This window comes from Rhineura floridana, chromosome 1 (assembly GCF_030035675.1).
Source record: "Rhineura floridana isolate rRhiFlo1 chromosome 1, rRhiFlo1.hap2, whole genome shotgun sequence".
In the NCBI taxonomy this organism is placed as follows: Eukaryota; Metazoa; Chordata; class Lepidosauria; order Squamata; family Rhineuridae; genus Rhineura; species Rhineura floridana.
In genome coordinates, this window is record NC_084480.1 from 142,396,186 (window position 1) to 142,421,764 (window position 25,579).

The following is a 25,579-nucleotide window of genomic DNA, read 5'->3' on the forward strand; positions in this document are numbered from 1 at the left end:
GGCTCTGCAAGTCATGGACAGTGACACCATCAAAAATCCAGCTAGTGTTTGTGGAAAAAAACCATCTGTATCCCGTGAGATGAGGATGAAGTTCCTTGCTCCTCTTTCTTCCCTGCTATGGGGTGCGTGGTTTGACACAGAACATATGAGGCTGACTATCCACTTCTGGGTCCACCTATTCTTCTGATAACTTGCCATCCTCCATATGCAGGGTGGAGGCAGCCTCTTCCAAGTGCTCTGGGGAAGAAAACTAACTGCATCCAGGCCTTTTTGACCAGTGACTCTTGCAGGAAGTCTGGTATGAAAAATCTATCCCCTGCTGGGGCTGCTACTCCCTTTTGGTGTCCCTGTATGGGTGCTGGGTATAAACATACACCTTTGGGACTGGGCTTTAAAGAATAGCAAGAAGTGTTGAAGTTCCTACTGGAAGATCCAGATCTGGAAGGGCTCCTGGGTGAAGATGTGTGGCTTCTCCTGCTCAAAGCAGCAATGAGAAAGAATGTTGTGTCTCTGCTTACTGCAGACCTGGAACAAGTTTCAGGACAGAGAAAAGGAAGTATTTCTTCACACAGTGCACAGTTAAGCTATAACATTTGCTCCCACAAGAGGCAGTGATGGCCACCAACTTGGATGGATTTATAAAAGAATTAGACAAATTCATGGAGGATAAGGCTATCAATGGCTACTAGCCATGGTGGCTGTGCTCTGCCTTCGTGATCGGAGGTAGTATGTTTCTGAATACCAGTTGCTGGAAACCTCAGGAGAGGAGAGTGCTCTTGCACTCAGGTCCTGCTTGCAGGCTTCCCACAGGCACCAGGTGGCCACTATGAGAACAGGATGCTGGACTAGATGGGCCGTTGGCCTGATCCAGCAGGCTTTTTTGTTCCTGGTTTATTACACTCTTAAGATCCTCCGTGGCGCAGCGTGGTAAGCGGCGGTAACGCAGCCGAAGCTCTGCTTGCGGCCGGAGTTCGATTCCGACGAAAGGAGGAAGTCAAATCTCCAGTAAAAGGGGTCGAGGTCCACTCAGCCTTCCATCCATCCGTGGTCGGTAAAATGAGTACCTGGCATATGCTGGGGGGTAAAGAAAGGCCCATATATATGGTCTGCCTAGTAAACGTCACAAGATGTCACTCTAAGAGTCGGAAACAACTCGCACTACAAGTGCGGGGATACCTTTTTTAAAAAAGTTTCCAGTACTCTCGGCTGTCAAAGAAATTAATCTTGGAATGTCTTACAAATTAGGGAAGTGGGGAGCCTGAAACAGTCATACATGAACTGTAGCAAAAAGATTCATTTCACAGACTTGGCGGCCTGTGGGCTTTGAGTTGCTTGTTAGAAGTTGCATGCATTTCCTGTGCTGTGGCTTTCCTGGAGAGGAAAGTCTGCCTAAAATTCCAGCTACTTTCTCTTTGTGTGTGAAAAAGTGAGTGATGGATTGGTGGGGGAGTACAGATTTCCAGTTTCTTGCAGAATACCTTTAGAACAGAGTGGCAGCCATGTCTGTAGTGAGGCAAAACTCTACTGGCAGGTATGCATTTCTGTTCCCTAGGCAAACGTGTCTCAGAAGGATTCTTGCTTTCTCCCAAATAATTATTATGCATTAAAATGTATTATACATATTTAAATATGCATTTGGCAGTTCAAGTAAATAGTTGGGTGAATATGCATGTTACAAAAATACATATTTAACTAATAGTGTAATTAATTGGGTAAACTACTTATTACTTAGGGGAGCAGGGCATCCTCAAAAGTGTTTTAATTGCTAGAATCCAAATTTGGGCGGGGGCAAGTGGGAGATGGGTGTGATCAGGATCTTTAAAACAATATCAAAATACTCCCAACAAAATACCACTATAGCTCTAGTAATTCTGATTTAATTAAACTGGCAGCTCTGGGTGAAACATGGGCAAAAGTTTGATAGAAACTAGTTCCGTAGAAATATTGTATGGTTGCAAAGTAAGCTTTTATGCTAAATGACTTTGGCCTTCAATAGGAAGGGGATTATTTCTGGGTAGCTGTATGAAGTCATTTTGCTTGTAACCACTGGGATCTTGTAGGGCACTTTGTAATACCAATTTGTTTACAATAGGGATGGAGGACAAATTCATTCGGTCCACAATTTGAAATGAACTGAGCTAACTGAATGAGTTCCGTGCAGGCTCGAATACAGCTATTAATTGGATTACACATTTGCCTGAATTTTGCAACACTGTTTCAGTTCAAAAAAATGTACATTTAAAGGGAAAAAAGTGCATAGAAAGAGGTGTGTTTTATGGGGAAATGCATATAAAGGGGGGAAAGCTTATTTCAGCTTATTTCTGTTCTGTGTTAGCTTTGCATGCATTCAGTCATAGGTTCATCCCCCCCTTGTTTGGAGTTTACAAGTAGACCCTCACTACTACATTTCCCAATATTGTTGGTGTAGGCATGTACCATGTCCACTGATTCCACCTCTGTACGGCCCACCACCCTTATCCACATCTCATCTTATGTTTGCACCTTTATACCAGGCACACAAGCCACTGTGTGATCAACACCCATTTCTCTCCATATCTAATGACTGAATCTCCCATAATTAAAATTCCTCTTTCACAGAACCAGCCCTACTATTGAGCAGAGTGAGGCAGCAGCCACCTCCGGCAGCAAATGCTGGGAACCCAGCTTACCTTGCAGCACACAGCCTGCCCTGTGGGACTCAAGTAGCCAGCTCCCCTCAGGTGTGTTGTCCTGTTGCCAGGGTTGAAAGTAAAATTAAGTTGCCAGACCAGCTGGCTTTTGTACATGGGATGGGGAGCTCTATCATGTCCTCCAGTGCACTTAGTGGGTCACAGCCTTTTCCCATCCCTGGAAAAAATGTTTTGCTAGGGTAGTTCTCTTGAGCGTTGTCCTACCTCACAAGCTTATTCTTAGGAGAGGTGTTGCTCCAGGGCAGGGCCTTTTTAGAGGAGGCACCCATGTGGTGGAAGTTGTGGTCATTTTTCTTTCCTTCTGCTTTCTGCCTTACAAGGGATGGTTACTGCTAGAGCCAAATCTGGTTTTTATATTTTCAAAGGGAGAGCTTCTTCATCCAAATAAGTCTTTGGTGCAACCTGAGGTCTTGTTTAAACCTAGCTGGATCTGAACCTAATTCTGTCTACAAAACACATCCTCCACTTAGTCTTAAGATGTAATAATAGTCCTATTACAAACTGCAGCCTGGGACTTTTTACCTCATATAGCAAAATTGTGGCTCCCAAGATGTTGCTGGATTCCAACCCCCATCAGCTCCCCACAGAAAAGCCAATGGCCTGTGAGGATGGGAGTTGCAGTGCATCTGAAGGGCAACAGGTGACCCTCCCTTACTCTATACCATCGTTACTGAAATGTGCCATTATTTTAAATTCTTATTTGAATATGTATACTTTTCAAAACATTGAAGATCCTTTTTTCCATTTATGTTTTGAATTCCTAATGCCCCTCAGTCTCAGGAAAAATAAATATCAGGCTTTATCTCTGTGGTTACATGTTCTTAAACAGCCAGCAAGGCAGCCTTTAAAATGCTCTGTGAAGCTTACTGCTTTCCAGCCAGCTCGACAACCCGTAAGTCAATTTGCATTGGATAATTATTTTCTATTAAGTGATAACAATCCTGTTCCATATGGAAATAATCTTGTCCAGAGGCCAAATAGTTTATCCAGAGGAGGAAACAAGTCTTCAGATTTGTGAAACAGTAGAACATTGTGTTGCTATTAGCCGCGCTAGGAATATTGGAGGTGGGGGGAGGAGGAAGTAATGTGGCAATTGGGGAAAGGGGGAGCAGTCACACGAAGACCATAGCACAACAAAAGGTACTGCAGTAATGAACAGATCTGTTTGCCTTTTTCGAAAGAGCCAGTGTGGTTTTTAGTGGCTGAAATGTTGGACCAGGGAGACCCAAGTTAAAATCTAAATTTTAGTTATTACCATCATAATTTTTTTAATGTATATACCACCCTTCCTCTCAGAGGAGCAGAGGGCAGCAAAAACACGTGATAAAATAATTCCAATACAGAATGGGAAAAATCTCTAATTAGAAGGCTTGTCAGAAGAGGAAGGTTTTCAGTAGGCACTGAAAAGACAACAGAGCCAGCACCTGACTAATATTTAATGGGAAGGAATTCCAAAAGGTAGGTGCCACAACACTAAAGGCCCAATTCCTATATTGTGTAGGATGGACCTCCTGGTATTTGCAGGAGGCCTTCACCTGCAGAGCGCAGTGATCTGGGTATATAAAGGTGTAGGTTTTCTTTCAGGTATCCTAGTCCCAAGTGGTATTGAGCCTTATACACCAAAACTCCTAGCACCTTGAACTTAACCTAATAGCTAACTGGAAGCCAGTTATGAAGCTCACCAAGTGATCTTGGTCCAGTTGTTACTTTTCAACAGTGGTAGCCAACCTGGTATTCTTTAGATGTTGTTGGACTACAACTCCCATCAATCCCAGGCATGGCCAAGGGTCAGGGATGAAGGTTATCTTGACCCATTCCAATCTAGGTTCAGGCCTGGTTATGGGACTGAATTGGCCTTCATCGCCCTGATGGATGACCTTTATCAGGAGGACTGGTGCAGTGAGACCTTGTTATTCTTACTTGGTATCAAAAGCTGCCGAGAGATCATTGACCATGGTATCCTTCTGAGCTGACCTGGTGAGATTGGTATTGGATGCACTGTTCTACAGTGCTTCTGATCCTATCTCCAAGGTCGCTCTCAGAGAATAGCATTGGGTGATTGTCTTTTGGTCCCCTGGCAGTTGTACTATGGGTGCCACAGGGTACCATCTTGTCCCCAATGCTGTTTAACATCTATATCCGCGGCCTTTATCAAAATTCCCAGATTTGGATTAGATGCAATCAAGCGGGTAATCTTACTAAACCTATCCCCACTCTTAAGGGAGTCAAACAGGGCTGCATCTTGGCTCCAACTCTTTTCAACCTTTACATAAATTCCCTAATCAAAAGCCTGATGCAAAGCCCAACGCATCACCCCACCTTAGCAAATAGACCCCTTTCGATATTACTGTATGCTGATGATGCGGTCCTTCTATCGCTGTCAAGCACTGGCCTCCGCCGCTTACTGAGAGCTCTTTCTATTTATTGCACCAAGGAACTGCTGGTGATAAATCACAGCAAATCCAAGGTTGTAGTCTTCACTAGGAAGAGACTGCAACATCGATGGCATGTAAATGGCACTCCCATCGAACAAGTTTCATCGTACAGGTATTTGGGAATTACCCTTCACTCTTCTGAACTTTGGCACCGGCAGGCAGCGAATGCTAGTGCGATTGCTAAGAGGACTACCAAGGCTCTTCTGTCCTTCTTCTATACGAATGGTGGCCAATATGTGCCATCTGCGCTACAAGTGTTCTCTGCTAAAGTGATTTCACAATTGCTATATGGTGCCCAGACAAGTACCTATGGTACCTATACTCCCTTAGAAACTATTCAATCTAAGTTTCTTAGGAGCATCTTTGGCACCGCTTCCTGTGTTTCCAACGCGAAACTACGCCTCGAGGCTGGCCTTCCGACTATCGAGACTTGCATATGGATACTCAAATTTAGGTATTGGCTCAAATTGATCTTTGTCCCAGTTGGATTGGCCCCACTTGTGTTGCTGGACTTTTACCAATCAAAATGGAAGAAATCTCTATTTCTTAAACTTGCTCTTCTAGGCTTCTCTCCCCCAAATACTTTAGCCTCCGGACCATCTAAGGCTCTGGCGGATATTACGCAGAGAATCTTTGATGTGGAATTCCAACACCTTTTATCTCTTATCGACTATAATTTTGTTTTTAATCCACTTTTAAAGCCTATCTCCCCGGCGCAGTATTTAATCTCTCTCCATACTCCTAGGCTCAGAAAGGCATTCGCATTGGCCAAATATAATGTTCTTCCATCTGTTCTCTTAGAGGGAAGGTACCGTAAAACTCCCCTTGCTGAACGTTATTGCCCATGCAATACAGGGGCTATTGAGACCGCAAACCATGTTTTACTAGAATGTATATTTTATAATGATCTCCGCAGACGATTTATTACCCCTTTCCTTCAGAATTTGCCGGGTAGGGACGTAACTTCCTATGTGCATTATTTTTTTGCAGACACAGATTCTCGTATTACATATAAGGTCGCGAATTTTTTGCTGCCGCGATCGACTTACGCAAAGTACTTATATGCCAGGGACCGCTGCACCTTGCAGCATCTGCCTAAATATCTTGTATATGCATACTTTTAGTGGCTACTGTATAGTTAACCCTGTTTTGTAATACCTATGTCTGTCTATGTCTGTTTGATATATCTTTCTGGTCATTGACCGTAATAAACTTACTTACTATATGAAGCCCTTTGGAGCAGTCATCAGGAGATTTGCAGTTAGGTGTCAGTAGTATGTTGATGATACCCAGCTCTATTTCTCCATAACATCTGAATTGGGACAGGCTGTGTAACCCTGGACCAGTGCCTGGACTTGGTGATGGCCTGGATGAGGGCCAATAAACTGAATCTGAATCCTAGCAAAACGGAGGCACTGTGGATTGGTGGTTCCTGAATTCAGATAATTGGTCAGTTGCCTGCTTTGGATGGAGTCGTACTCCCTCTGAAAGAGCAGGTTCGTAGTCTGGGGGTGCTCCTGGATCCATCTGTGTTGCTAGAGCCCAGGTGACCTCAGTGGCTAGGAGTGCCTTTTACCAACTTTGGCTGGTAAGACAGCTGTGGCCGTTTCTGGACCAGGATAACTTGACCACTGTTGACCACGTACTGGTAACCTTAAAAATATAAAATGAAATAGGAACTAAGTTTGGTGGTCCTATTTCTTAGCAGAGATATAAAAATGCAACCAACAGAGTGAGATAAACCAGTCCCACCTTTCCCAGGCACGAATAACAACAGACACAATCTTCTTAGGTAAAAGATAAATAATATTTACTCACGACCTTCATATGTTCAGAAGAAGAAAAGAGGTGGATAGGAAAAGGTATTACTATGCCTCAGGGATGGCTAACCTGCGGCACTTCAAATGTTGCAGAACTCCCATCAGCTCCAGCCAGCACATTCAATTGTCAGGATGATGACCACTGACCACACAGACTGGAGTTAATGGGAGTTCTGCAGCATCTGGATGTTACAGTTTTTTTATTGTATACTGCCATGATATATCTTTTAGTTTGTGGTTTATAAATATTCTTGTAAATAAATAACATAAATATACTGAAAGAGATGCTACAGAGGTGAGGGACAGTCCAAGTAAAAGGCATGGGTAATGCTGTAAGGGGAGTATTATTTATATAGCCACCACTGATGTAGGTGATCCTTTATAGAATAAAATAAGCAAATAGAAGTTAGTCTTCAATCTGAATTATGAGGGAAGACCAAACGGAAGGGAGAAAGAAAAGAGAGGCAATAATCCTCTTATGGATTGGTAGATCCTCTTATGGATCAGGTGGCTTTAAAATAGAATTCAACAGATTTATGGAGGATGGATCCACTATGTTAGCTAAATGAAGTCTTCTTCATGATCAGGGCGGTATTTCTCTGAATATCAGATTCTGGGGACAAACTACAGGGAATTGCCACTGCCTTCATGCCTTAATCGTGGGCTTTATAAAAATACTTGGTTGATCACTGTTGGAAACAGGACAGATTAGACGGCATATTTCCATTTTATTCTCACAACAGCCCTGTAAGGCAGGCTAGAGAGTGATTACTGGTTTAAGATCACCTAGTGAGCACAACTGCCACATAAAATGTGGCTATATTTGTAGCTTTCTTGGTGCGAGAGGGCTACTGTTTGACATCATCATTACCAATATGTTTTCATTTTATAAAACCAGATAAACTGATATAATTTGGACATCAGTGAATAACACTTCTCTCCTCTATTAAATTATGTTTTGAAGAACACATTGGACGCGATCCCATACATACTTATATGGACATAAACCATGTTGAATATAATGGGATGTATATAGGAACAAGCAGCATTAAAAAAAATGCACTATAAATTACCTAGATGTAAAGCAATTGTAATAAAAATGTAAAGCATATACTTTTTGCAAAGGACAATTACGCACACACAAATATATTCCTGGTTAAAGTCTAGAGATCATCCGTGGCGCAGTGTGGTAAGCGGCAGTAACGCAGCCAAAGCTCTGCTCATGGCCAGAGTTTGATTCCAACGAAAGGAGGAAGTCGAATCTCCGGTAAAAGGGGTCGAGGTCCACTCAGCCTTCCATCCATCCGTGGTCAGCAAAATGAGTACCCGGCATATGCTGGGGCATAAAGAAAGGCCAGGGACGGAACTGGCAATCCCACCCCATATATATGGCCTGCATAGTAAACGTTGCAAGACGTCACCCTAAGAGTTGGAAACGACTCGCACTACAAGTGCGGGGACACCTTTACCTTTTTAAAGTCTATCAATTTCCTTCACATTGTCATGAATTAATTTTTTCAGGCTATATAAACATTTCCTTTTTAAATACAGTCAGTTTCCAATACATATAAAAATTAAATTTGCTTTGATAATGAACTGAGGTGCTAATCATAATTTTTGCAATGCAAAGAGCCCAATTATGGACTGTCAAAGAACTCAGTGCTGATTCCTGCTGTTACTCTTTTCAGAGTACATTTACTATGTGAAGGAGTGTGAAATGTGGGAAGAGACTTTAGATAGTGAGGTTCAAGCTTTGGGTTTCTTCAGAGTAGCAGCAGGAGGCAGAGATTCTTCTGCATATTTGAGATGGCAGTCTTATTCCAAATAGAGGAAAAAACATACCCAAGTTCATGAAAAAGTTCATTTGCTCTTCTCATTCATCCCCCTCCCCGCTTTTTTTTTGCCTCTCCCATTCTCTCTCTGCTGGTTAATTACCCTTGCTTTTCCCGCTAGTTCCGTTTCCCTAGGGGTGAAGAAATCTACCAGTATTGGTTTCTTTTTCCTTTTTTTATTAAGTTATAATTATCAAAACAAAATATAGTTTTTCTCATTGTAACAAAACATTTTTCACAACGTAATGAATACTACGAAGTGCTATAATCAGTACAATATTGAAAAATAAAGTTTATAAGAATTTATGAGACTAACATAGCCAATTTTGGTTTCTTTCAGTTTCTCATTTCTCCAGTCGTAAATTTAGTTCTCTACAGTTCCACAGCAATTTGTGATTTTCTTTCAAACAATCCAAATGAAAAACTTTCAGCATTTTAGTGCAAATTTCTCCTAGGAAACATATTTCTTATGCGTTGACATTTTTGCAAGCAATTTTCCCTATGCATTTTTGTATGTATGTGGTTTTCATGAACATATGCACAAGCTCCCCAAAGTATATGCTTTTTTCAAACATATTGTTTGGTTGGAGAACCACATTGCAAAATTCAGAGCAGTACAATTTTTGAAGGATAGCTGTTTCCATTTAGGTATTGATCTGAGAAGGGCAAATTAGGTTGTTTCTCATTAAATGTAAAGAAAAATCAAATTTCTCCTCTATCCCTATGTTTCCCTCACCTAACTGCCAACATTTTGTTTGTAAGGTCATCGTGATCTAAGATATATTTACAAAGAATGTATATTAAAATTATATCAAATACATATTTGCCATCAAGAACAGATTCAAAATCAGCCCATGGACAGCTGTGGCTTTAGTAGATGGAAGTGAGGCCTGTCATATTTTGTGTTATGTCGGAAATCTTTTCTTCTTTGGCAAAAGGCTGCTTGATCTGTATTGGGAAGTCACACTGTCAGTATGTACAAGGCTTTTAAGGATGATCAAACTACAGCAACATATTAAGAGGCAATTCCCTCTCCCCACCACAAATTCTGCTAAGCATGTATTTACTGGGGGGCGGTGTTCCATACTTAGTCCAAAAAATCTGGAATAGCCTCCCACAAGAGAGACAGAGATATTGGGAGGAGTCCAGCTGGCCTCATTGTTGCTTGCTATCTGCTGGAGTTCTGTCCTGGCAGGCTTTTGGGGATATTGCTCTAAAATGAGTCTTCACGCTGCTGTGTTTGTTCTCTACAAACTTGTTAGTTTTGACATTAATTTTAATGGATGATTTTGTGGTTTTGTTTATATTGTGAACTTTCATTAAGGGTTTTAAGACACCTTTATTATGTTATTTATAGAAAGATGGGGATATAAATATTGTCAGCCTTACTGGAGCAGATTTTTGGGCTTGTCTGAAACACATCAGAGTCTTCAAGTCTTGCATACAAGTATCACATTAACAGTTGATGACAAGCAATATTAAGTTGGATCTCGTGATTAGCAATAGCCCATTTTTTAAAAAAAATGTTTTTAACATTTTGTTTTAATGCACTTTAAGGTCTTTTTATGATGTTTTAAAGTGTTTTTAGCATTTGTGTTTGCCATCCTGGGCTCCTGCTGGGAGGAAGGGCAGGATATAAATAAAATAATAAATAATATAACCTCTTGATGCTACAGTCAATGTGCAATGAACATGGATATATGAACTAACCTATGGGCAGCAAGGCTACAGGGGAATCTAAGATATAGGCACTGTACTCAGAAGCCAGTGAAGCAAGTATAGGTCTCCCCATAAGAATGCAATTTGAAACATCTGTGAGCAGATTTGTTCAGATTTGTTCCCCTAGTAGTAATTTGCTTGTATTTTCTCTGAAGGTGTTGCAACTTAAATTACTTTCAGTAAGTTTAAATAAAATTAGATGTTTCACCCATAGAAAAATAGTTCAGATTTTCCAAGCAAGCTTTTCCTGCATGTGAAATCAACAATGAAAAACAGTGATCTGCTGCATATAGAAACACTTCCAGAATGTGGGCCCAATAAAATCACTTAAGGTTTGATTTGACACTTAAGATTAGAGAACATTTAAGACTATCGTAGAACTTTGCTTAGAATTCTGAAATGAAGCTGTTTAAGCTGTCTTTTCCTCAGAGCACAAGCCTAACCAGGGTGGGGCTGAGGGCAAGTGAAGTGGGGGGTAACTAGCTGCTTCCAAAGCCCTGCTGGCTACCAGCAGCTTGGGCAGGAGGTTGAGGGTAGATTTCTCCTGTGTCTCCCCTGCCCCACCAGCACAGATATTTTAATTGCCCTCCTGTTGGCTCCATTGGGATGGGGGAATTAGTTACACTAGCTTCAGGTTGCTGTTTTGGGGAGCTTACCCCTGTGATACCTCTGGTAGTAGATGTATGCCTGCGAGCTTTCGGTGGGCAGAGCGTGGACTTCTGTGGCAGATATGGTTTGCTGCCAATGGAGCAACACCTCCTCTCAGTCCTAATCCCTTGCAGCCAGCAGATGTAGGAGTTAGGGTTGTTCTGCCCCTCATCATAAGCTATTGTGAAATATGACTGATTAAAAATAACTTACAAAACACTTGCTCTTTTGAGAGAATCTTTTATTGGACTTCGGTTTATATATTGAGAAAAATCTAAATAGAAAAGTGAATACTGTAAACAGTTCATATTTATCATTAAATGTTTAATCATTTACATTATTTGTAACTGGCTAAATATAAATTTCGCTGTTAAATTCTACCCCCCAAGTCCATTCACTGTAGGTATATATGCCAAATCCAAGGAAAAATAGTTGTAAAAGCAATTAAGAAGTGTACAACTTGATTAGTGTTTTGGATCTGGAACAACTTTTTCAAAATCAAGTTGCATATGTATAATGATAAATTTAAGATCCCCGCTCCAATTTTCTATCTCTGGTAGTAGTCATTAGGTGACTTCCATCCAGGCAGCAGTTCCCCTCTTCAGGCAAAGAAGCAGGCTGAACAACACAATAGAGGGAAGTCTTCTATTGCTAATTACATATATGAAGGACTTAGAAATTATAGTATGATATCCACAGCTAAACAACCGGAAGCAAATTTTAGGAAGAAATAGAAAAACACCTTTGGCATATCAGTAAGATAAATACATGGTGCAGCTTTTCCCAACCTCTGGGTCCCCAGATGTTGTTGGACTACAACTCCCATCAGCCCCAGCCAACAAAGCCAATGGATAGGAATGATGGGAATTGTAGTCCAGCAACATCTGGAGACCCAAAGGTCAGAAAAGGCTGGATAGGGTCAAAATTCTGAAACTAGGGTACATAGTAAATAGTATGCAAGTTTGTATTATACATTTTCTTGGAGGAATATTAACACTTATTTTCTCTACTCAATGCCGCAGCCTCTAGTTATACTACTGTAGTTATATATCTGCTCCCGAGCACTGCAACTCTTGGATCAGAAATCTGGGCATAGTAACAGAAGCTCTTTAATAAAGAGGATGCAAGCTATGCTCTGTCAAGTCCAAAGTCCACGAGATGTGAATTGATCTTCTCTACAAAAGACAGAGAAGGTTCCAGGATTAAGCTGAGGAGAGCCCCTAGGCTGATTGGTGTTTGGGGGGCCCTTCTCCTCTTAGGCAATATTTTTCTCAAACCCCTTACAATACGTGCCATCAACCAAGATGGCGGCAGAGGCTTCAGCCCCTTAGGGAAACCTCAGCAGCCATCTTGATTGATGGCAAACCGCAAAAAACAGCAGAGAAAAAGGTAAGTGAAGCGGGGGGATGGCAGGCGGTTTGGAAGCTCTTGTCCTGTGACATTTTTTTTGTACATAATGAAAAATCTATATTATATATTTTTTTAGCTTATGCACGTCCCCCCCCCCAAGAGCTCCAGGCCCCTAGGCTTCAGCCTACTAAGCCTAATGGATAATCCGGCCCTGTCCCAGGTTCAGTTCTTGGCATCTCCAGGTAGGGCTGAGAGAGATCTCATCTGAACTCCTGAAGAGCGACTGCCAGTCAGTGTCAACAATGCTGAGCTAGATGGACCAATGGTGTAAGGCAACTTCGTATAGTCCTTAATACCTGCCAGCCATTTGGAAAAAAATTTCTCAAAGTTTTTAATTAAAGAGTTTTCCTGAAGTCAATTTAATTTCTCTCTCTTAAGGTCCACACATTTATATTCTTTTAAAAGCTTGGTTTTTACTTTGTTCTTTTGTTAAAAGTCATTAAAGTAAAAATTAAAAGACAAAATGAAAATCCACAGTGCATAGAAAATCCAGCTGGAGTTCAATAGAACCTCTTAAGACGTAGGCTGCTCAGCAAGTGGTGAATTTGCCATTCGTGATGGCTCTGGAAGCTTAGAATCTGTGTAAGCCCTAAACAGCAGGATAAAAAAAAATGTATTTTTAGGTAAGCGTCACCACATTTATGGAATGATTAGGAAGTCAAATTACTGGAGATTCAGCACCTCAAGGACCAGAATCCTAATTAACATTGCCTTTTTAAAAAAAAGGCAAGTCAAAACAGCTTATAAGAGCCTACATAGTTTTCATGGACTTATAGCTGGATTTAAACAAATAATTTTCAATGGTCTGGATTTGATGGGCGAGGGCCTCCATAAAGGAAACCACTTTGGGTCCTTCAGAATGGCACATGAAGAACTTCTTGAACTTTCTAACAAAAACAAGGTGGAGGAGCCATGCTCTGGCATAACACTCACCATGTCTGAACTATGTGTTTACACATCATGAGCAAGCTACATGTGGCAAAATGTGTTTATGTCTTTAAAGGATGGTATGCTAAGGAAGACAGGCAGTTGCTCAGTGCTACCTGAGAACTGATTCTGACGGAATCTAAGCATAAAGCAGACGATGATGGACATTCATGAAAATGACTCAATATAAAAAATTATAGCTGTTCTGCAAGCATCTCATCATGCACTTACCATATATTATTATTATTATTATTATTATTATTATTATTATTATTATTATTATTATTATTATTATCTTTATTTATACCCCGCCCTTTTCCAAACTGGAACTCAAGGCGGCTTCCAGATAAAAATAAGTACATATCATTAAGAACCTATAAAAATATAAAACATATAAACATATAAAATCAGCATTAAAACAGGATTAAACTATTAAGATGTTAATTCACGGCGAAGCAAAACTTGGTTTCCAGATGACAGGGAGATGGGAGAGGTGCCATCTCCAGCACTTTCCTTAGGGTTTAGAGCATCTCCTGCTCCTATTGGGCCTGGCAGGGCTGAAATATAAACACTGTTGAGGAGGGGAACATCCATTTGCTTCCTATAGATTGTTGTAGCATCCAAGCTTTCCGATTCTGGTTTCATATCTTGGTTAGTAAACTGAGAATGAACAACTTTTCCTAGTCAAGGGAAACTGGTTTAAACAAGCCATGATAGAAGTGCCAAAGCTGGCATATGAGAAGATGGGAGGGGAGGAAAGGGATGTTCGTAAAGGGAGAGGGCGCAGGTATGGCATTCATTCTCTGCTTAATAAAGTATGGTTTGTTAAACCAAGATTGTTGTCTAAATTGGCCCAAAGCATCAGCCTAGCCTTAACAATTCAGTAATAACTTTTTACTACTTCCCATCACTAGTTGATGCAAAACAGGCAAATATATTCAAATTTAATGTGCATAAAATTGACATGCCACAGAACTCATTTTCATTTTGTGTTTGTGTGTAGTAGGGCCTTTGTTCAGACTAGCTCACCTCACCATCTCCAGGTGTCATTTTGTCTCCGTTTCTGGGTTAAGTTTGGGAGAATGAATTACACAAATAAATCATGCTAATTGGCTTAATTTTCATTAATGATATAGATTGCAGAATCTGGATTATCGTGGTACATAATCGTTTTATTTATTTTATGTTAGCATGGAATACACTCAACCCCGACCATATTCAAATGCTATACCAGATACAAGATGACTTTGCAATTTCTGTCATATGTACATTGTAGAATTAAACTTCAGGAGTTGTGGAAAGAATGTCCTGACTCTTGCCTCATTTCTTGCCTCCTTGTCAATTCAATTTCTTAGAATTCATATTCTTGTATAAGCAGAAGCAGACTTCAGAAATCACTGCATGTTTTCTTTTGCAGAAGCGTCCACCTCAAGTCCACAGCAAATAATTAATATGTCCTTGCCACTTTTTCATACCTTGAACAATTCCCAACCCAGCCCACTGCAGAACCAGATCATTCCTGCTTCCCACCTCCTCCTGCTGTGTGGAAGCCCTTTATTGATTCGCACAATGTAGATTCCCTCATGCTATTTTGCCAGTGCACATCAACTGTGACCCTGAGACATTTCCTCTCCAGGGATAAGAATGTTATTCTGTCCCAGGCAACTTCAGGGTAAATACTGACAGTTCTTTAAAAAGAAACAAAACAAAAACGAAACCCAACACGTGCAGCAGATGACATACTGCTTTGAAGAGAGAAAATAGGAACTGGCAACAACTTATACTGACCTCAAATATACCTGCAGAGGATTACTGTAGCTTCTTCACTGAACAAAACTGGACAAGAGACTCACACAGTCTAAATGTTGTATATATAATGCACTGTTTATCATCTTACCTTGCTAGGATTATTGCAATATATTGATAGCTGGCCTTCCTCTTTCTTCTTTCCTGTTCTGAAGGCTGCTTCTCATGTAACTTCTCAAACCAGCATTTCAAAGCTGAATTATTTTAAGTTAAAATGTATGAAGCTTGCTTCCCCTTAAGGAAGAGGGGGAATTTCACTGTGTTCTAACTCAGCCTCCTCACCCCTGTAAATTGCACTCGTGATGTACTGTATAATCAGTTATGTTTATATGCCAAATCCTACCACCTCATGGACTGAGTAAACCATTCAATTAGATGTTCCATGCAAAAGTTCAGAACAATATGCTCAGTAAGATTACATTGTTGTGGGTTTATACTAACTTTTATTTTTAACCAACATTTTCAAGGGCCTGGGGCAACTCCCCTATGAGGAAAGAGTACATACACAGTTTGGGGCTTTTTTAGTTTGACATGGTAAGGAGGGACGTGATAGAGGTTATCAAATTATGCACAGTGAGGCTAAAGTGGATAAAGAGAATTTTTCTCCCTTTCTCATCATACTTGAATCCAGGGGCAGACAATGAAGCTGAATGTCAGAAGATTCAGGACAGACATAAGAAAGTAGTTCTTCACATAGCACATAATTAAAACTATAGAAGATGTAATGATGGCCACCAATTTGGTTTTCTTTAAAATAGGGTTAGGCAAATTCATGGAGGCTAAGGCTATCAATGGCTACTAGTCATGATGGCAAGGTACTACCTCCAGTATAAGAGGCAGGATGCCTCTGAACGCCAGTTCCTGGGGATCATGAGCAGGCGAGAGCTATTACCTTCGTGTCCTGCTTATCAGCTAACCACAGGCACCTGGTTATTACTATTATTATTATTATTATTAGATTTATATCCCGCCATTCCTCCCAGCAGGAGCCCAGGGCAGCAAACAAAAGCAGTAAAAACATTAAAACATCATAAAAACAAACATTACAACACATTAACACAAAACACCTTCAAAAATGTTACTTAAAAACATCTTCTAAGATTAAAAACATTTTAAAAAAGAAAGTTTAAGAACATATTAAAAGCAATTCCAACACAGGCGCAGACTGGGACAGGTCTCAACTTAAAAGGCTTGTTGAAAGAGGAAGGTCTTCAATAGGCGCCAAAAAGATAATAGAGATGGCGCCTGCCTAATATTTAAGGGGAGGGAATTCCAAAGGGTAGGTGCCGCCACTAAAGGTCCATTTCCTATGTTCTGTGGAACGTACCTCTTGATAAGATGGTATCTGCAGGAGGCCCTCACCTGCAGAGCGCAGTGATCAACTGGGCATATAAGGGGTACGATGGTCTTTCAGGTATCCTGGTCCCGAGCTGTACAGGGCTTTGTATGCCAAAACTAGAACCTTGAACTTGGCCCGGTAGCAAATGGGCAGCCAGTACAATTCTTTCAGCAGCGGGTGACATGTTGGTGATACTTTGTCCCAGTGTGCAGTCTTGTCGGCGCATTTTGCACCAGCTACAGCTTCCAGACCAACCTCAAGGGCAGCCCCATATAGAGCGCATTACAGTAATCCAGTCTGGAGGTTACCAGTATGTGGACAACAGTGGTCAGGCTATCCCTGTCCAGAAATGGCCGCAGCTGTCTTACCAGCTAAGCTGGTAAAAGACACTCTTAGCCACTGAGGTCACCTGGGCCTCTAGTGACAAATATGGATCCAGGAGCATCCCCAGACTACGAACCTGCTTTTTCAGACGGAGTATGACCCCATCCAAAGCAGACAACTGACCAATTATCTAAATTCAGGAACCACCAACCCACAGTGCCTCCTTCTTGCTAGGATTCAGACTCAGTTTATTGGCCCTCATCCAGGCAGTGGTCAAGGGCTTGCACAGCCTCTCCCAATTCAGATGTTACAGAGAAATAGAGCTGGGTATCGTCATACTGCTGACACCCCATCCCAAATCTTCTGATGACTGGACAGCTACTTGAGGATGCGATGGAGGCAGAGAAGTGGGCCTTCTTCGCCGCCCTCACCACCACACGGTAGGTATGGTTATGATGTTTTACTCGTGCCAGATCAGCCTCAGAGCACGTCTTTTGCCACTTGTGCTATAGCTGTCATCCAATATGGCTGTTAGTCATATTGAGAACTGTTATGGTTTGCCATATTGAGAATAGAATGCTCAACTCCTGAAGAGACCCTCCCTGGACCCAGAAAATCTAAATTATTATAGGCTGGTGGCAAATGTGCCATTCCTGGGCAAGGTCCTTGAACGAGTGATGGCAGGCCAGCTCCAGACACTCTTGGATAAGACCAATTATCTGGATCCATTTCAGTCGGGTTTCAGGCCTGGTTTTGGCACAGAAACAGCCTTGGTCACCCTGTTTGATGACCTCTGTCAGGAGAGAGATGGGGGAGTGTGACTCTGTTGATTCTCCTTGATCTCTCAGCGGCTTTTGATACCATCGACCATGGTATCCTTCTGGGAAGACTGGCTGAGTTGGGAGTGGGAGGGACTGCATGGCAGTGGTTCTGCCCCTACTTGGTGGGAGGGACTCTAGAAGGGGGTGCTTAGGGAGCGTTGCTCGGCACCCTGGACTCTTCAGTATGGGGTTCCACAGGGGTCAGTTCTGTCCCCCATGCTGTTCAACATCTACATGAAACTGTTGGGTGTGGTCATCCGGAGCTTTGGAGTGCCTTGCCATCAGTATGCTGATGACACACAGCTCTATTTCTCCTTTTCATCATCAGATGAGGCTGTCAATGTGCTGAACTGGTGTCTGGCTGCGACAATGGACTGGAGGAGGGCTAATAAACTGAGGCTCAATCCAGACAAGACTGAGATGCTGCTAGTGGGTGGTTCTTCTGACTGGATGGTGAATGTCTAACCTGTTCTGGATGGGGTTGCACTCCCCGTGAAGGAGCAGGTTCGTAGCTTGGGGGTTCTCCTAGAACCATCTCTGTCACTTGAGGCTCAGGTAGCCTTGGCGGCACAGAGTACCTTCTACCAACTTCGGTTGGTGGCCCAGCTACGCCCCTATCTGGACAAGGATAACCTGGCTTCAGTTGTCCATGCTCTGGTAACCTTCAAGTTAGATTACTGCAATGCACTCTACGTGGGGCTGCCTTTGAAGACAGTTCGGAAACTGTAGCGTGTGCAAAATGCAGCGGCCAGATTGGTAACATATAAAACCGATTCTGGCCTGCTTGCATTGGCTGCCTGTATGTTTCCGAGCTCGATTCAAAGTGCTGGTTTTAACCTATAAAGACTTACACGGCTTGGGACCACAATACCTGATGGAACGCCTCTCCCGACACGAACCCACCTGTACACTACGCTCAACATCAAAGGCTCTCCTCCGGGTGCCTACTCCGAGGGAAGCTGGGAGTCTGGCAAGAAGGGAGAGGGCTTTCTCAGTGGTGGCCCCCAAATTATGGAATGATATTAGTGACGAGGTGCGCCTAGCGCCAACACTGTTATCTTTTCGGCACCAGGTCAAGACTTTCCTCTTCTCCCAGGCATTTTAGCATGTGTTTTTAATTTTTTTTTAAGTGTTCTTAAATCTGTATATTTGTTTTTAATGTTTGTAATTGTTGTAAACTGTCCAGAGAGCTTTGGCTATGGGGCGGTATACATATGTAATAAATAATAATAACTAGGTGGACCTTTGGTCTGATCAAGCAGGACTCTTCTTATGTTATATGCTTCAGCTTCTATCCAGTTGAGCCTCGCCCTCTCCTGATGGATCTTTCATCCAGTAGAGGCTTCCATGAGCAGGAATGGGGCGGGGGAGAGGTGGAAGCCTTTGTTGGGTCAAAGAGCTTTCTGTCAGGAGACTGGCTACAACCTTTACTATTTTGTCATACTAGAAAAGTGGTTTATCATAATAATGAAATTACAATTGGAACTCTATTATACTGAACCAAAGCTACCTTTTCTAACATGGAGATCAATGTCAGAGTGAGAAAAAAGTAATGTGTGAAACAGCCCAGAATCTTTGGGTTAGAGATAACATGGGTTGACAGTACATACGTGGATTTTCAGAAGGAAACTAGGATGGCATCAAAATAATTGCTTCCCCTTTTGAGTAACTGCATTTTACTCCTACCTCAAAATTTTAAGTGCAATCCAAAAGTACAAAAATACCTCATTTTAAAGAAACTTAATTATGAAACAATTTATTTCTGAGAACATGTAAATTTCTTACACAAATTCTTTACAAACTGAAGATCTTCTTTTACAAAGATTTCAATGACTATTTAAATACATTGCTTTTTAAAAAATAATTTAACTTCTGTGTTTGTTGGCAAGTTAAGTAAATTAGGAAACCACCCTGAAACCATTTACTAGCAAGCCCCTCGAAGTCAGCAGGAGAGTACCCAAGAGGCTGTGATTTCAGGAGGGAAGGCTTCCTACTGAAATGACTTGCTCTCTCAACGAGGCCTGCCAGTCAAACTTGTGGTGATGAGTCTATGACAAGATGAAGACACTATAATATTCTCTAAGGCAGAAGAATGTCATCAGCACAAGAACATCATGGATAGGTTCTGGCAGGGAAATAAATTAGGATGTAGATGAGAACTCTCTCACTGTTTCCCACCTGCCTTCCTAGGCCCATTCCACACATTCTACAGTAGCATCAACAGAAGAAGGATGAAGCGACTCCCGCTGTTTGCTCTTGTGTAATTCAAGCTGTGCCGCTTCATGAGACAAGAAAGCTTGAATCACCATGCTTCCTCTGCCTCTGCTGCCACTTCTGTCAAACACTTCACTTCTGTGAAGCAGCTTTAAATGAATTTGTTCAATATCTGTGCCCTCTTGCAAATTTCCCTAAGTTAGTAAGTCCTTCTCTAAAGCCTACATGCAAATAAATCACATGTGCTAAAGAGAAGTGCTTTAACAAATATCAGAATTTATTAAAAAGAAAAGAGACTGTATGTAACAGAGAAGACCAACCCTCCTTTTGTTTACACTCTGCAACAACTCCTGCCCCACAAAAAAAGTTCAATCCAAACACAAAAACTGTAGAAAATGATCAGTACTGATGTACTCTTGTATACATTAATCACTTATTGTCATAAACAAAGGTATCTTCTTTATGGAATGGCACACGCAAACTCATTGCTTTTTTGGTATCCCAGCCTGTCCTTAGATGGTTCCCACATAATCACTGAGGTGGGGGAGGGGTCAAAGCTCTGCCTCAAGCTACCCCTCCTCCCCCGACACTCCCAAGCCACTTTCTGACAGATTAGCAACTGGGTTTCTGTTTTGATTTCTTTTTCCTCTGTTTTATAAGAAATAAGCTTTCATCCGTGGTGGAGCTACCTCTTGCGTAGTTCTGCTTTTTCTTTCTCTTTTGCTTTGTTGCTGAATTTGTGGGGAGGCTAAAGCTGCAGTGTGCACTGGTCTTTCTACTCCTTTTAAGAGCATTCAAGTGACAACCTCTGGGGAAGTCTTCTTCCATGGTGTAGTTGCCCTGGACCACCTTCTCATCCTTACTTCTTTTGAGTGTATCTCCCTGGGACTTTTTCTTCAGCTTTTTATGATGATTCTCACCTCTCTTGCCATGGTCCTTCAACCTTTTCCTCTTTCTCTTATGGTCGTGCACTTTCTGGCCATCATCCACCTGCGGTCTCTTTAGAGCCTCTGGCATTAGGCCAGCTTCCTGAAGTTCTGTAAAAACCAAGAGACCTGATGATACTTAAGAGGCCAAACAACTGATACACACACATGACACTACCACTGGTTACAATTTGGAGTCTATATGGGGGGGAAGTAAGCTGCCCCCTGCATGCAATGTAATTAAGAGAAAAACGGATGCTCACCCAGTTTAGAGTGCAGCTGCAGCCAAAAAACATGAGCCACCTTAAACATCTTTTACAGATGTCTCAATGGGTTCATACCTATCAATCTTAAGACTTCCCCACCCTCTTTATCAGTGTTAGACCTATACTTTCAGCCTCAAACAGTGGCAACAACTGCCAAAATCTTTCAGTAAAGCACTTATAAGTTAGGAGATTTATTTATGGACCAGTTCCAAAACAACACGATTCATTCTTTTAAAAATGCCAACACTGTAGGAACAAAACATTTTTAGAAACTGGATTCCAGTACATGTATGTGTGTTTAGAAGTTGCTTTATCTTAGTTTATCTTATGTCAGGATTGCAAGTAGATGTGTTTGCGACCATCCTATTAGAGTTGTTACTGGTTCTTTCATGTCAGTTCTGAAATATCCTCAATTCTATTACTGTAAATTATCCATATAATATTTTAAATTATCCAGGTAATATTTGCTGCCCTGGGCTCCTTCTGGGAGGAAGGGTGCGATATAAATTTAGTAAGTAAAATAAAACCAATAAATGAATAATGAAGCAGTAGCACACTGGGGAGGAGAGCCTGGGTGGGAGTCCAGAGTCTGTGAGTTCAAATCTCAGCTCGTGTCTCCTGGGTGTCAAGGGCCAGCTAAAGATCACCCCCACAGTGAGTGGCTCAGGGGTTACGTGCCCTGCCACCTGTGCAGCCGTGGGCAAGCTGCATAGTCCCAAGGAGCCCAGTTGCCCCCCAGCTGGCAGTTGCGGACAAGGAAGGGGCTGGCTTGTGCAGCTGTGGCAAGCTGAGCAGGCCCTTGCCAGCTGGGGAGGACTACCCTCAGAGGGAGGCAATGGTAAACCCCCTCTGAATACCGCTTACCATGAAATCCCTATTCATAGCCTAGCCGTAAGTTGAAGGCAGTCCATTTCCATTTTCAAACATAACAGAACCCTTGTTCAGAATGAACAATAACAAAAATGTGGGCTTAGAGAGTTCAACAAATTATATCATACCTTGCACTTTTTTCTTTGCTCTCTGAGTAATCCTCTTGATATCATATTCGTTATCATAGTAATAGATAAAGGGGGAAGTAGGAAACGTCCCTCCAAACATCCGCCTCTCCGAACATTCCTGCAAGTCATATTTTAATGTTATTCTTTTGACATATTTGATCTTACTGCTAACTTCAGTAATTCAAACTCTACCTAAGAAAGCAAGCCAAATGAGCTGGTATCAGTTGGTTTTGCTGACTTGTGGTGAAGAGAACGTTAGCTAAATATCTGTATGTGAAACCAGAGATGACTGGTCTACAAGATAAATGCAAACAGAGGGGAGAGGCTCTGCAAGTCTAGGCCTTGACAGCAAGTGATCCAGCCATGACAAGGGAGATAGTGAAAACATTGGCACCTAGGACCACCATCCTCTTGGCCAGTCAAGAAAACCAAGCAGAGACTTCCCGGAAGGAGTGCTGGCTGGTGGTTGTCTCTGAGGGAGCTCTGCCTCAGAGGAAGCTTTTTTCAGGTTAAAAGCCAGCCAAGAGAAATCTTGGACTGGCTTAAATGTTCTCCAAGGTATAGGAGAACCGATCAGATTTTCCACAAGACTTCGTTGAGCTGTCGGCGGCTGGAATTGATCAGGAAATCCCTGAGATAAGAAGGCATGCCGATCGGCTGAAGACGGAGTCAGGATTTCCACGCAAGCTGTACTGGAAAAAAGCGAAGCGTTTTTTTTCTTCTTCTTAAAAAAAACGTTCTTAACCAGCGAGCCTACTTCTGTCTAAATCTTATCATTTGGCTTAAATTACTACAATAAAAGGGATTTGTTTACGAATCAGCAACTGAGAAACCTGGGTGAGTCATACTTTTTCTCTTTTAAATATAATTAAGGAAGAAAGAAAATGTAAACAACTTATATACTTTTTTTACGACAAAAAGCTGGCCTGAATTTGGAGTTTTAAAGTTTAAAAACGGATGAGAGGTAATTATTATATTTTGGACTATTTTTCTCTTTGGACTATTTCTTTTTGGATGAATCTGCTGCTCGTATATGTTACTAATTGTTTGGTGTTGGCAACCAGAATTGTTTTGCATTCTTGGATGTAGATAAGAACTGTGCTGTGCTGGCTGGACTTCAATAACAGGCCTGGAATATTAACTTTTTTGTTGGTGGAGGAAAAAAAAGAAATAGACTGCCTTTAGGTTTTGGAACAGTGATTAATATCAGAAATTAAAGGCTTTTCTTGAAAATGACAACTAAAAAAGCAACTAAGACCCAGGAGCGAAGAAGAAGTTCTACTGATCCACAGGAAGGGGTTATACCCCCAGATATGTTGCAAAAAATAATGGAAGGGATTAATGATATAAAACAGGAAATGAAAACTGAATTGACAGATATAAAAGACTATATTAAAACACAAGTGGATGAGATTAAAGGGACAATTGGGCAAATAAAGGAGGATGCAAAAAACATTAAAGAAAAGGTACAAATCTTGGAGAATAGAACAGATATATTAAATCTGGAATTAGAAAAAAACTTGGACTATATGGCTGTGATTGAAATGAAAAATAAAGAACATTGTTTGAGATTCCGTGCAATTCCTGAGGAAACAGGTGAAGACATCAGAGATAAAATTGTTAATGCTCTAGTAAAATTTCTGGATTTGAATGAAGATCGGATGGAATTTGAAATAGATAAAGTGTATAGAATTAATTCCAGATATGCAACAATGAATAAAATTCCAAGAGATGTGCTTGTTCATTTTATAAAGAAGACGACCAGAGATATGGTATTACAGCAACACTTTAAAAATACCTTTAAAATTGATGGTAAGGAAATACTGGTGATGAAAGAAATTCCTATTAGACTTTTACGTAAGAGAAAAGAATATGCTTTCCTTACAGAGAAACTTAAGCAACGCAAAATTCAATTTAGATGGGATGTTCCAGAAGGAGTGATCTTTACATTCAGACAACAGAAATATAGATTGAATACTGTTCAAAAAGCAAGGGACTTCTTGAGAAAAGCTTCAAAAGATATGGATGAAGATAAACTCAAAGATATGGATATAATTCCTGGGGAACAAAGTCAACAAAGATATGCAGAGGAAGGAAAGGAAGATGATGGATTAAAAGGAGCATCAGGCACATTTTAAAATACACGCTTAAAGATGGATTACAAATATCTAACTTGGAATATAAATGGAGCTAATACGGCGCAGAAGAGAAAGAAAGTGTTTCACTATTTGAAAAAATTAAAATTGGATATAATTTGTTTACAAGAAACTCATATTAAGAAGAAAGATTCCAAATATTTGATTTGTAAAAATTTGGGTGAAGAATTTATTTCAGCTGGACCAAAAAAAAAAAATGGAGTTGTTCTCTACATTAACCCACAATTGCTTCCTAAATTGGTATTACTGGATGATAGTGGTAGATTTGTGGGGGTTGAAATTACTCTACAGGGTACAAACATTTTGATAGTGGGTATCTATGCCCCCAATGAAGATAAAACAAGGTTTTACACAGGACTTATGGAAAAATTGTCAGAGTTTTCATATGACCATTGGTGCGTTATGGGTGATTGGAATGGGGTAATCTCACCAAAAATTGATAGGCTTTCTGAAAAAAATATCAAAGAGACACAGGGTAAATTACCGAAGATTTGCTTTGAACTGATGGAACATTTAGAATTGGTGGATACCTGGAGATATATAAATGATAATGCAAAGGAATTTACTTATTTTTCAGAAAGACACAAAACATTCTCGAGGATTGATATGATCTGGATGTCTAAAATTTTAGCGAAGGACACTTTTAAAATGGATATATTACCAAAAACTTTTTCGGATCATAACCCTGTGATATTAACTTTAAAAAAGAAAAATCTTGGATTTAGATGGAGACTAAATGAATCTTTATTACAGAATGACAAAGTAGTACAAGAATGTAAGAAGAAATTAAAAGAGTTTTTTGAACATAATTTACATAAAGGAACAAGTGAAAATATCGTTTGGGATACAAGTAAGGCATTTATGAGGGGATATCTTATTAAATGTAACTCTGAATTAAAAAAAAAGACAACAGAAAATGCAATTAATTTTGGAAGAAATAAAACAAAAAGAGGAAGAATTGAAAAAGAATCCAACTAAAGTTTCTATTGTAAATCAAATCAAAATGTTACAGAAGCAAGTATCAATGCTGACAGTTAGAGAAATTGAAAGAAAACTAAATTTTGCTAAACAAAGGACTTTTGAATTTGCAAATAAACCTGGGAAATGGTTAGCATATAAATTAAGAAAAGAACGTCAAAAAAATATCATTTTAAAGATACAAGAAGGAGATGAGACGTTGACAGATAATGTAAAAATTAAAAAGATTTTTCATCAATATTATTCAACATTGTACAAATGTCAGGAAAT

The 25,579-nt window shown here is 40.8% G+C and overlaps 1 protein-coding gene across 1 annotated transcript in view; it reads right to left on the bottom strand.

Moving 5' to 3' along the window:
* Positions 1-19,544: 19,544 nt before the first annotated feature.
* Positions 19,545-25,579, bottom strand: part of ZCCHC7 (zinc finger CCHC-type containing 7) — a 178,392-nt gene continuing 172,357 nt past the window's right edge. The window contains 2 exon segments of the mRNA XM_061634641.1: positions 19,545-21,022; positions 22,176-22,293. Coding sequence (XP_061490625.1) covers positions 20,598-21,022; positions 22,176-22,293 — 543 coding nt within the window. The 3' untranslated portion in view covers positions 19,545-20,597.